The sequence below is a fragment of the Arvicanthis niloticus genome, chromosome 5, assembly GCF_011762505.2.
Source record: "Arvicanthis niloticus isolate mArvNil1 chromosome 5, mArvNil1.pat.X, whole genome shotgun sequence".
NCBI lineage: Eukaryota > Metazoa > Chordata > Mammalia > Rodentia > Muridae > Arvicanthis > Arvicanthis niloticus.
The window spans coordinates 31,353,886-31,366,832 of NC_047662.1; the positions used below are offsets into that span (position 1 = coordinate 31,353,886).

The 12,947-nt window shown below is 44.2% G+C and overlaps 1 protein-coding gene across 1 annotated transcript in view; it reads right to left on the minus strand.

Annotated features, from left to right (window-relative positions):
* Positions 1-1,325: 1,325 nt before the first annotated feature.
* Positions 1,326-12,947, minus strand: part of Trit1 (tRNA isopentenyltransferase 1) — a 44,668-nt gene continuing 33,046 nt past the window's right edge. The window contains exons 3-11 of the mRNA XM_076934266.1: positions 12,364-12,460; positions 11,497-11,642; positions 9,117-9,259; positions 7,486-7,597; positions 7,031-7,143; positions 6,752-6,829; positions 4,125-4,234; positions 3,697-3,814; positions 1,326-2,144 (exon numbers count right to left, since the gene is read on the minus strand). Of these exons, the coding sequence (XP_076790381.1) occupies positions 1,975-2,144; positions 3,697-3,814; positions 4,125-4,234; positions 6,752-6,829; positions 7,031-7,143; positions 7,486-7,597; positions 9,117-9,259; positions 11,497-11,642; positions 12,364-12,460 (1,087 nt within the window). The 3' untranslated portion in view covers positions 1,326-1,974. The remainder of the gene's footprint in view (positions 2,145-3,696; positions 3,815-4,124; positions 4,235-6,751; positions 6,830-7,030; positions 7,144-7,485; positions 7,598-9,116; positions 9,260-11,496; positions 11,643-12,363; positions 12,461-12,947) is intronic.

Genomic DNA, 12,947 nt, shown 5'->3' on the forward strand with positions numbered 1-12,947 from the left:
ATGTATGGTGAACATACGGTGGGAGTATGCACACGTGGGAGCCAAAGGGCAACTTCTGGGAGTTTGTTCTTTCTCCTTCATTGAGCCACAGCATATCTTGTCTGTGCATGCTACGTACTCCAGGCTAGTTGGTCAAAGGACTTCCGGATGGTTCTCCTGTCCGCTGCTGCCATCTCTTGGGAGTTGTGGATTACAGATGTTCACACTGCACCCACTTTTACCTGATGAGCCACCTCACCAGCCCTCTACCTTGATTTTTTTTTTTAAAGACAGGATCTCTCAATGAACCTGGATTTTCTGGATTGGCTAGCTGGCAGGCAGAGAGCTCTGGAGATCTGCCGTTTGCTGTTCTTCTTTCTCTGCTCCAAGTGCTAGGGATCAGAAAGCAGGTCCTTGTCCTTGCAAAGCAAGTGCTTTACCCACTGAGTCTCCGACCCACCCCACCCCACCTTTACTGACAGTGCTTCTCACTTCTCACTAGCAGCATGTTATAATAGGCTAGACAGAGAAGGCATGAGATAATCCTGTTTCTGTCTCCCTAGTAAATATTTTGTGCCGCTAGAGATGGCTCCCTGGTTAAGAGCAATTATTCTAGAGGACCTAGGTTTGATTCCCAGCACCCCACAGCACTTCACAATCTGTTAGTCAGATTCCAGATATCAGATGACAGGATGCTTGTGGTATGCAGTAGTGTCATCATCAGTAGGAACAGCAGCAGGCTGCCACCAGGCCAGGGCTTTTCTGTGGGTTCTGGGGATCTAACTTTGGTCTCATGCCTGTGTGACATGTAATTTACAGATCCAACTTGTTTGTGTTCTGTGGGGCTTGTTTTGGTTTCAATATATAGTCAAGGCTGGCCTTGAACACATGATTCTTATATGACCTTCCAAGGACTGGAATCTTAAAAAGTAAGTCCAGCAGAAATGCTCTTTTTGTTGTTGTTTTTGAGACAGGGTTTCTCTGTGTAGCCCTGGCTGTTCTGGAACTCCCTCTGTAGACCAGGCTGGCCTTGAACTTAGAGATCCACCTGCCTCTGCCTTCAGGGGTCTGGGACTGAAGGCCCAAACCATCATGCCTGACTCAAAAGGCTCCTTCCCCTCCCTTTTACACTGACATCGTCAGCTTCCATGTCCCTTGGTACTCCTGTCTACACTGGTTGCTATCAGAGATGGTCCTCCTCACCTCCTACAGAGTTCTCAAATGGAACTCTGGGGATCTCTGAGGAATGTAAGTGTACAGTGCACAGCTACATCTATGATAAATGTAGAGTTTGAGAAAAAGCTATCACATTGACAATGTAGCATGCTATATATAAACTACAGGGCTTTTACAAATCTTTTTATTTACATTTCAAAAGAATCTATAGATTTCTGCCCTCGATGAACAGCAACAGTAGCCACCACGAACAGGTGCAGCTCAACAGGCTCTGATTCTTTAGTCTTCAAGATCCAGGTCACAACCACCTCAGCCTGACCCCCTCTTCTGTAGATTCACAGAGCAGAGACAGCTCGCTTAATCATCTCTCTGGGCTACTCCTTCCTGCCGTTCTCAAGTCCAGAACTCCTGACCGTGCCTTACAATACTTCAGTCATCTACAAAAGCATCTGGAAATGAGATATTTTTAGCCAGCGCCAGGGACAAGAACTCTCTTTTAAAGGATGTGCTGAATCTTGGTATTCACCACTAAAAAAGATCCTCAAGTAGAAAATGTGCAATCTGTGCCTCTTTCTAAAATAAAACCTTTAAGGTTCAAAGAAAAAAAAAAATCCCTCTCTGAACTACATCATTATCAGACACAACAGGCACACAAGGAGCTGAAAGGCCTGCTGTTTCCACTGCAGACCACACCACAGAATGAAAGAAGATGGTGGGGCCTTCTGCCCAGCATTCCTCAGTCTAGGCGTGGGAGAGCGACACTCCCCTCCCTCCTGAACTTGATCCCCACATCTCTATGAAGGCCACTAGGCATGGCTCTCAAACACTGGCCTTCAGCTCTTGATCTTGCTGCCCTGAGGATTCCCCCTCTCTGCGTTCCGGGTCACAGTTTGGGGAATTCCTTTGGCTTCCTATGGCACTGACAGCATCTAAGTCCAACTTTCTTCTTTTCTTCAATTGGTGCAAGTGAGATTTGGATTTTGTATGTGCTGAGAAAACAAAGACCAAATAAACAATCAGTCATCATGGTTTTCTAGAATTAATTAAACAAAACAAACAAAAAACATTTAAATATAACTATATAATCTTTTAAACTGTTAATATATGACAGAGTAGACACATGTTTATTGCTATTTAAGACAAGGTCTTACTAGGTAGCCCAGACTGGCCTCAAACTTAGGTGTCCCCTGCCTTCACCTCCCAAGTACACAATTCTAGGCCTGCGCTAAACACTGGCTAAGGCCCCGCAGGGCAGGTTTGTTATATGAACCCACTGGTCCTCTCACTTTTACCTGCTGACTATTTCATATAGGCTCATTTTTACTATCCTGTTCCGCAAAGAAACCTCCTTTAGGAACACCTAAAGAGAGATGACCAGGCTAATTTTTAAACTTATTTATTTACTTATTTGTGTATATACATAGGTGAGAGACTTGCGGAAATGGAATGTGGTTCTCCCTTTACCATGTTGGTTGCAGGCACTGGACGCATGTCACCAGGCTTGGCAACAAGCTTCTTTACCCACTGAGCCTAGGCTAAATTCTTTTTACACATATTAAAAGCATCATTTTTTAAAAAAGGTTTGGAAGTGTGAGTGTGGCAGAGTTTAGAAGCTGAAAGACTTTGTGTGGGGAGAAGAGTCAGCTTTATTCTCTAACTAGAGCTTCAGGAAAACCTGGGCTCTGGGCTGCTCTCCATGGCAGCAGGGGATGGGAGCACGGACTCGACAGATGGCACTATAGAAGGCTCACACAGCCAAGCTCACAAAGGCTCCCCCAAAGGACATTCGACAAATCGAACCACTAAGTTTCCTTTACAAAGCAATCAGACACCCTCTCTCTCTTCCCCTTTCATCATTATACACCAACAACAATCAGGGCTTCTTCTGCTGCTCAGGCACACAGCCGTCCCAGTCTCTGACAATGGGGTGCATTTTGCCAGAGATGTCAGTTAATAGACCTAATCATTGTATGGGGTGATATGGAGAGAAACATCTACTCTCAGAGTCCCAGCGAAGCACACTCTGAGCAGGCTTCCTGTGCTGGGACAGACTAGCTCAGGCTAGCTCTCACAGCATCTCTTCCCATCTTCCATCACAGTCTGAGCCATTCACCAGTTCAACAAGTTATCTTAAGAGGGCCTGAGGACCCCGTGACGCCTGCTCCCTTCCAGCTGTGCTTCTGCTCCAACTAGCTTGCAGGAGCTGCCTAATGACTTTATTTCTATCTGTCCCACAACTAAGTTCTAGACAGGGAAGGCCAACAAACTTCTCTCGGTAGGATGCTCCTATTCAAGCTGCATCCGGAGGGCGATGGTCTGCATGTCAGGGTACAGAGGTAACTCCCTAGTCTGGGAAAGGTTCCCGGGAATCTGTCTGTCCTGTTACAAAGCTGATTATAGCATTCAACTATTAAAGGCTAAGTTTTAGAAAGTCTCTCTCTCTCTCTCTCTCTCTCTCTCTCTCTCTCTCTCTCTCTCACACACACACACACACACACACACACACACACACACACACACCACTCTTCATCTGCACTCTACCTGCCCATTCCCGGTCCCCAATGATGATTCGGTCACAAAGGTCACACATGTGGTAACTTCTCTTGTTCTCAGCTTCATCGTATGGCATCTTCACTGGAGTGGCTGTCGGTTTATGACCCTAAGAGAGCAACAGGCAGGGGCATTGAATGCAAGGAGACTTGGGGACAAGTCTCTGATGGTAAAAAAAACATGGGATTTCCCCAAGATTCCTTTTTCATCCTCCAGAGAGCAGGTGGGCTATCAACAGATTTCAGCAACAACCTTTCTAAAGGTGAAAGCAAAAACAAGCTCCAGAGATGTAACAGCAGTCAGTCCTGATGCTCTATCCCACTGAAAAGACATTTGGCTCACCAACACAGCAGCGAAAGTGCCAGTAAAAGAAAGTACTCTGCAGACCCGATCACAGACCGTGCCTCCTCAATAGTCACCTGGATGAAACTTTGTACTATATTGAGAGCAGGTTCCAGAACAGACTCCTCCCACTTGGAAACATCAGATACTTCTAAGCCATATACCGGGGGGACACTGGGACCAGGTCCTAATGATGACAAAAAACAGTTGTGAGAGCCTGGCCTCTAAGTCCCAATCTATTCTGTTTCCAAGACTTTTAAAACCTTCAAGCAGAACACACAGGGCCAAAGGAGTGACACTCTTCCTATGCTATTCATTCTGCTACAAATACGAGCCACAATCTCAAAGACCCATAAGCCTGACTCATAGGCAGTAAATATGCATGACCATGTAAACAGGGACTTAGGTGCAGAAACTCTGATCCGTAAGGAAATCAAAATGGAGTACCAGCTCTGGTGACCACTATGTGGGCCATTATGACACAAAGACAGTACTTTCCAGGAGGAACTAAGCTGCTCTACTAGCCTTGGGGATGATCTAGTTGAATCTCACCCTGCTTCCATGCTTTTGGGGAGGACTGTCAGAGACTTATGTGGCCCAACCCATGCTATCCTCAAACTCACTAAGCACGTGAGTTTGGTCTTAGACCCGTGATCTTCTTGCCTCTCTACCTTCCAAGTAATGGGATTACAGCCATCTAGTACAATGCCAGGTTTCTGAAGACTTTCTTTTAAGAACCATATGTAAAGGATGATTCAAACCCCACTCTGTGGTAAATACTCTGAATGGACATGAGACTGGAGGGAGGAGGAAAAGACATTACACATCTGAGCCAACTATGTTGTAACACTTTAGCTGCAGTTAGCCTCCGCATGCCACAGACACACTAGACAGCTAGGTGAAGTCAGTTACCTGAAGGCAGAAGCATTGTCCCATAGACAAAAAATATCAAAGGCATCGATCGGGATGCCAACGGCTGGCAGGTGCTGGCCTTTTGAGTGTGCCAACCACAAGTAAGATTCTCCACAGACCAGACTGGCCTGCACCTGCCGCCACATGGAAAGGTGAGACCAGGAGAGCGCAGGCAGCGCCCACAGCACCCACAGCACCCACAGCACACCTGGCCTCAGTCAAGGTCTGCACCTGTTTCTAGGCCACTCTACATTTCCCTTTCTCCTCTAAGTCCTTTGTTGGGCTTCTGTGCCCTGTCTAAGCACCTTTCAACAAGTTCTCGGCTCCCAGCTGCTATTTCTGGCTTGGGTCCAAGGCCAAGCTGGGGTGGGGAAGTCCCTCTGGCTCTCTGCCAGGCCATATCCCAGCAGACTAGTCCTGGCCAATCAAATGTGGCTCCTGACTTACAGGGCAGCTGTGCCTTTCACTCTGGCACCAGGATTGAGCCTGCACAGAATGAGATGCCATTAACCCCTCCGGCCTCACAGACAGGAGTTACTATGCCTTACCACAAGAGGAAGTTCTAAATCATTACAAAAAGCTTTTGTTTCAGACTTACAGTCAGAAATGGGAAGGGAAGTGGTACTTGAGATCTGTGGTTCTGAACATCAAGTTCAGCTAAGACTAAGACAGGACCCACCTATTTATCAAGACAGAAGGCAAAGGGTAAACTGAAGGAAGTGACACCATATACCAAGGTGTATATGGTCAAAGGCACCAAAGACCAGGGGCAGAGGCTTCAGCTGGTCTGACCTATAACTGAAAGCAGAACTCTACTGGCAAAAAGCAAACTAGAGATGATTCCAAAGTCTATTTTAAAAGTTTCCACAAGATAAAAGTGAAGTTTCACTACACTTAAATTAATCTCCATTTAGCTCATAAGCATACAACTGGGGACCTGAGGGCCAATATGAATGCCAGGTAGGCAATGCATAAGCTAAATGAGACATGAGCCTATACTTAAGAGTCAGGCCTATACTTGGGCTCTCTTGCCTAGTAGCCAGGGATGGAGGGGAGTTACTCGACTTTCACTAGGTCTTCATGTTCTTATCTGTAAAAAACCAATTCCCTTCACCTTGAAGCCTCAATTCAACTATGTATAGGACTAAATTTAGTGTCAAAGACACAGTATGAGACTTTCCTTCCCTCTCCCTTAAAAGTTCTGTTCAAGTTTGGAAGTGGTTTAATCCCAGGACTTGGGAGGCAGAGGCAGGTGGTTCGATCCCTGTAAGTTCAAGGTCAGCCTGGTCTACACATCAAGCCAGAGATGTTATATAGAGAAACACTGTCTTGAACCCCCATGCCCAAAGAGTTCTGTCCAATTAAAGTTTCACTTGAAGCAATTCAAGTACCATGTATATGATCTCAAAAATAAAGCAGGGAGAAATATTTCACTTTGCTCTTTTTAGTAAAGATCACCAGACCTAAGACCCACTTTAACTAGGAAAGTTCCCTGCAGCGTTCTGCCTGCTCGGCAGGTACAAAACTGAAGTTAGGATCAGATCTGAACACCTAGTCTGCTCACATGTGATATGCTGCTCTTACATCCTGTTTGTAGCCACCACCATCTGTTCAAGGAAGAAGAAAAACTTTGCAGTGGAGACTTAAATTGTTTCTTGTTTTCCCTCTGAGACATCACTGGAAAACACCCCCAAATAATCATCTATGCAAAAGACCTTGGGACCAAATTCTTAGGACAGATCAACATTATGTCAAAAAGGATCCAGAAGATGAGAAGAAAAGTGGGACTTACTGCTCAAAAAGCGGTTTTTAACCCATCGGTTCTGTTTCCGGGCATATCTCTTAGTTACTTGTTTCAGAGCCTCAACACCTGGAAGATACAGCAGCCACATCTGGGTAAGCACTTCTTTCTATTGGGAGTCAACACCCTCCCAGTCCAAGAACAAAAGAAATAAGCCCACTATTAGACTTCACAGATAACAATCTCAATTTTTAGCTGAGACTCTTCTAGCATCAGCTCAGACTATCACCCAAGGATATCCAAGGCTAGGTTACACAGAGGAATTCACACCTTTCTTTAGAAGCTGGTTACTAGTCTCTGGTGTGCATTTCCCCTCAGTGGTCAGGTACTCGTGAAATTCCTTGAAGCCAATTGACTGGAAGATACCATGTTGATAGTCCTGGCTGGGAACAGGAGAGTGTCAGCAGTGAGGCACAGCCTCTGGAAGCCAGCAGGGGCCTTGGAGGGTGTCACTGATGAGAACAGTGAGGTCCTGAGTGGTTACTGACTGAAATGTTCCCCTTCCCACCCACCAGCCCCCAGTTACTTCCTTAAAAACGGGGGGGTGTGTGTGTGGGGAAGCCAACTTCCACTCCAACAGGTATAATAACCGCCTTCAACAGGTCTTGCCAATGCCAATGCCAAGGACTAGTCAGTAGATCGAGAGCTAGTACTACTCTTGTCTATGGTCTTGCAACCATGGGCAGGCAAAGAAGGGGAAATCAGAAAAGCAGCCAAATCCTCACCTATTTTCTGAAATGTTCTTAAGATTATAGCGTCTGTGAAAATCTCTCAGCTCTTCCAAGAGTCCAGCAGCAAGCATGTCATCCACTCTCTTATCCAAGCGCTCATCTAGAACTTGAGTCAGAACAGCCCATGAATGAGAAGCACGTGCAGGTGTCTACTACACACTCACACGGTGAACTGACCAGGGTGCCATAAAGAAGGGTTTCTATCTGAATGAAAAGATTCCTCTGATATAAAGATTCATATTATATTTACCTGACCTTTGGACTGTTTGCGAAAGTGGACAGCAAAACAGAACAGAGTACATGCCATCCTATTATTTGAATAGCATATAATGACAGCTAGAACCACGGGCAAGCACTTTACTGTGAACTACACACCCATGATTTTATAAGTAACCAAGGATTCCCTGGTTGACTTTTCTTTTCTCTTTGGTTTTCTGAGACAGTGTTTTACTCTGTAGACCAGGCTGCCCTGGAACTCACAGAGACTTACCTTCCTCTGCCTCCTGAGTGCTGGGACTAAAGGACGTGTCACTATATACAGTGGTTGACTTTTCCTAACTTTTGTCATATTCTTTTTTTTTTACTCTAAGTTTGTGTGATTTTCATCAGAATCCCCAGGTGACCTCCTGGTGCAGCGTCAACTACCCAGGTGAGTGGGAGATGAGCATCATGGGTGGGGCAGCCAGACACAGCACTAGCATGAGGCAACACCAGTAGTTTGTACTGAACTGTGTGTAAGGCTGGACTGTAAAAACATTTCATGACAGAAAAGTTATAATCTTCCATAAACTTATAACTGAGAATGACTTGGGACGAAGTCTCCTCACATTTAGGACTGTGTGCCCTATCTGTTCACTGTTGCTGCCTCTTGGCCTCTAATGACCACGGCTCTTTCTCTGATCCGTAAACCAACGTTTCACTGTTTGCATGAAGCTCACTATGAGCGCTCTGCTGGGAACTGAACACAGAGTCTTGTAAGTATCAAACAAGTGTTTTACTACTGAGCCATATTCCCAATCCCACAACTTTGTTTAATATTAGTTTATTGAATTCTCAATCAGTACTATGAGATACATACTATCATTATCATTTCTATTATCATACCATTACTGAAGAGTTGGAATACATAATGGTAAACTAATTGGCCTTAAGAACTCACAGAGTAGGCTGGAGAGATGGCTCAGCAGTTAAGAGTACTGACTGCTTTTCCTGAGTTCAATTCCCACATGGTGGCTCACAACCATCTTTTTTTTTTTTTTTAAAAGATATATTTATTTTATTTATATGAATACACTGTAGAGGTCTTCAGACACTCCAGAAAAGGGCGTAGGAAACCTTTCTTCACTCTGACTTTTCAGCCTTCTCAGCAACAGTCTCTCTTCATTCTGTACGTCTCTTCCTACCCTACTCTGGTATCTGAAAACCAGTATTCTTCTTCCCTGCTTTCCAGAAACACCTAAGGGAACAGCAGCACAAGGCCTAAGACAAGGCATGGTGCTGATACAATAAACTTAGTAGTTTATACTAGTGTTCACCATCAGTCACCAGTGGTTCAAAGCGCTTGACACGCAAAATCCTAGTATTCTTCAATTTGCCTCAGATGGACTCTAGACCGAAGCATTTACCTGCCTGGTCAGCATGAAGCCAGAGGATGCATGGGTTAGGGAACCTGAGAGGGCCTCCGAGAGGACCACCGCCTTCCTCTGCGTGTTGACGATGAAGGAATTCACTGTGAGAGACTCCTGTTTCTTCAAACACTTGCAAGCTCCTAAGTTGTTTAAAAAAGGGGGTGGGGTAGGGAACCCATTAGGAATATTCATTCTCAACTGGAATAAAGAGAAAGACTGTCTCGCAAAAAGCCTCATTTTTCAACTTCATGAATAAATTCCCAAAGCAAGAAGCTCTGGCTTTACTCTAATCCCAGAGCTATTCAGAAAGGCACCTAAATTCTTGGTGAGAAATAACACTGTTCTTTAAAAAAAAAAAAATTCTAGAATTAGTTAAACGGGTTCAGAAATAACAGGTTTCTTCTGTACAAACAGAAGCAGACTCACTTTCAAGTGAGTAGTACAAGCTTGTTTGGGACACTTTGTACAAGCCAACAAGTCTGGGCTCGCTGGAGTGCCTTTCCCATAGTGCCAAAGCATGCTGTACATCCAGCTCAGCCACTTTCTTTTTAAATATGTCTAGAATTAATCAAGAACACTTTTGGCTAATCCAGTTCACTCTCCTGGAACAAAGACAGAGCCCACACACTCATTCTTAAGCTGGTGTCCATGTCTGTGTGCAGTCTGTTGTATTATAGCACCAGGTATGAGCTCCCAGAGCCAGCCACACTGTCCCACTTGGATGGCTACAACTTATCAGCTGGAAAGCAATCTTTCCCTTCCTGACCCACTTTTGTTTCCCGAAACCCCAACACCAGTGGGAAATCCCTTGTTGTTCAATAATCATGGTCACTCAGAGAACATATATATAAGAAAAAACCCTAACAGTACTTCACCTACTTATGGGAAGAATACAGACTCCACCCAAAAGAGTGATGATAAAAGTTCCCCATCTTTCCTATAGGAGACACTAGAGTTCTTGCTTGGAACTCGGTGATTCTTTTTGAGGCACAGTTCTCAAGCAGCTTTTAAAAAAAAAACCCTGAACCAGGTGGTGGTGGTGGTGGTGGTGGTGGTGCACGCCTTTAATCCCAGCACTCAGAGGCAGAGGCAGGCAGTTCTCTGAATTCAAGGCCTGGTTTACAGAATAAGTTCCAGGACAGCCAGAGAAACCCTGCCTTGAAAAACCAAAGAGAAAAACAGAAAGATCTGATCAGGAAAGGAGAAAAAACTAAAGACAGACTCTAAAAATCACAGCATGCAGAAGTGTAAATGGAATGTTCACTACAATATTCCTGGGCTTAAAAAAAAAAAAAAAAAGAAAGAAAGAAAGAAAAAGAAAAGTTTGAGTTGAAATAAAATGTGTGGAGACAAATGCCAGATTCTAAGCACTGTTGATAGAGATAAGAGGAGACTAGGAATTCAAGGCCACCCTCAGCTAAGGCAGTGAGGACGACATGAGATCTTGACTCAACAACAGGAAAAAAAAGTATGCCTACTGAGTACAAATAGCATGTCCCTAGAATAGCGCTCAGGAAGACAATACCTTCATGAGGAGAAAATGGTTAGACGGTGGCCCTCCAAGAATCCTCTGTGTAGAAAAAGCTTTTTCCTTTAATGTAAAATTTCATTGGAAGAGGGCACAGTGGGGTAGGGGCATTCTTAAATGACTCTTCTAAGGCAGAATAATGGAAAAGTATGAAGAAACACTGGTATTAAAAAATCTTTTGAGTAGAATACTTTCTAAGCCCTCAACACTGATGTTACCACAGCAAGTGATGTGTGTAGCTAGCACCCAGTAAATCCTCCCTTTAGATAGTCTCCTGTGCCAAACACAGGAGCCACACTTCCAAAGCTGCAGAAAAAGAAAGCAACATATGAAGTTTCAATTCCAAAACACTCTAAGAAAGCATGTGAGGAGTTTACTCACTGCTTTTCTTTCCTACTACAAAGCTCCCATGTGCAAAGGTGAGTTGACTTATAAGACAGCTTATAAACACCACCTCCCACTGGGAAAGCTCCTGGGGCACAACCCAGCATTGCACAATCAAATTATGAAACTCAAGTCACAATGTAAAAGAATTACATGCCAGAAAAATTTTATATGAAAACTGTTATACAAGCAAAGATCAAATAGAAAATGAAGCAAGATTACATAGGCCCTGGGGAAAAACAATACAGTACCATGCCTTTAAAATGTAACAACAAAGCAGAGTGCAACTGTTTACTGAGGGAGTTGGCCTGAGGCAGTAACTCAGAGCCTCCAAGTCCACCGAACTAGAACAACAAATCAGTTTCCACTATTACCAAGCCCCTCTACCACTCAGGTTAGACAAACACTTTACTGTCTCCAAGCTCTATAAAGGGATTCTGGGACAATGGACCCAGGCTTTCTTACCTGGCCACTTTGCGTTTGTCATGTGGGTGTAGCTTGGCGGCCATTTCTGGGTCCACCTGGCTTAGCCGCTTATGGAGTTCATGACCATCTTCCTTCTCAAGCTCTACTTTCCGATCAACCGCTTTCTTGGTGCCCATCTCCTGGGGCTAGTACATGAAAGTTTAAAATAAATTTAATCCAACATTCAATAAACACTGAGACTATAAATGGGCCAGACATCTTGCTAAGCCTTAGAAATAAAGAACAGAGATGGATCTGAAGATTGTATCATACCGTGAGAAACAGATCATAAACCAAAATTTCCAATATGCTGTGGTAAATACTGTAAGGCCACAATAAACAAAGAGTAAGAGCGCTTGCCTCTTAGGGAAGTTCTTGGCTACTCTGCTTGTTTAACCGGGCTACCACATCTATTTTACATGCTCAGCAATATAGTGCACACGCCCTAAGGATGACCAAAGAGTGGACCAGAACTGCCTGCACACTGCCATTTGCAAAGTCTTGCCCTATACAGGAGCGCCTCCACAGGGAAGGTCAGTGTGGACATCTCTGACATATACGCTGTGCTGGCAGCCAGGAAATGCTGAGTCAGACAGATGTACTGCTACTTTACAGGGATGCTAGTCAGTCCACAGAGCCTTTTCCCACACACAACCCCTACCCTTAGGCCAGCTTGGAGGAGTAGACTTCACATATGGAGGTGGCATTTGTTCAGAATGTTAAGTAGGAAAATTACAGCTGCTGACTATAAGAAACAGTTGAGTCAACCTTCCTCCCACTAAAATTATTTGGCATGGAAAAAAAAAAAAAAAAAAAAAAAAAAAGGTAAGCCTATTCTTTAGTGAGTTACAAGTGAACTAGACTTACCTTGGTAGTAACAAGAACTTTCCAGAGCAGAGACTCGATGTAATAATTGGTTCCTCCCACCACAATGGGAATTTTGTCTCGAGCAAAGATATCGTCAATGTAAACATTAAGAAAGTTATTTAATAGCAATAAGTGAATACTGACTCATGTGGGAAGAAGAGTATTAATAGGAAATCACACAGGCGAGCATGTGTATGCATACCTCAGGCTTCCACCCACTTATGCTTACATGCACATGCACATATATGCACAGACTAACGAGAATACCCCCCCCCCCCCACACACACACACATCAAAAATGGAAAACAAGGAAGGCAGGCAGGCAGGCAGGCTGATAGAGGGGCTGGAGAGATCTCTCCGTAATTAACAGTGCTTGTGTTCTTGCAAAGGACCCCTGTTCAATCCTTAACACCTACATGGCAGCTTACAACTATCTGTAACTCCAGCTCTAAGGGATCCAATGCCCTTGTCTGACCTGTACTAGGCATGCACATGGTATGGTGCACAGACATACATGTAGGCAAAACATTTACACATGTAATTTTTTTTTAATTTAAAAACAGAAACAAGAAAAAAAGAAAAAA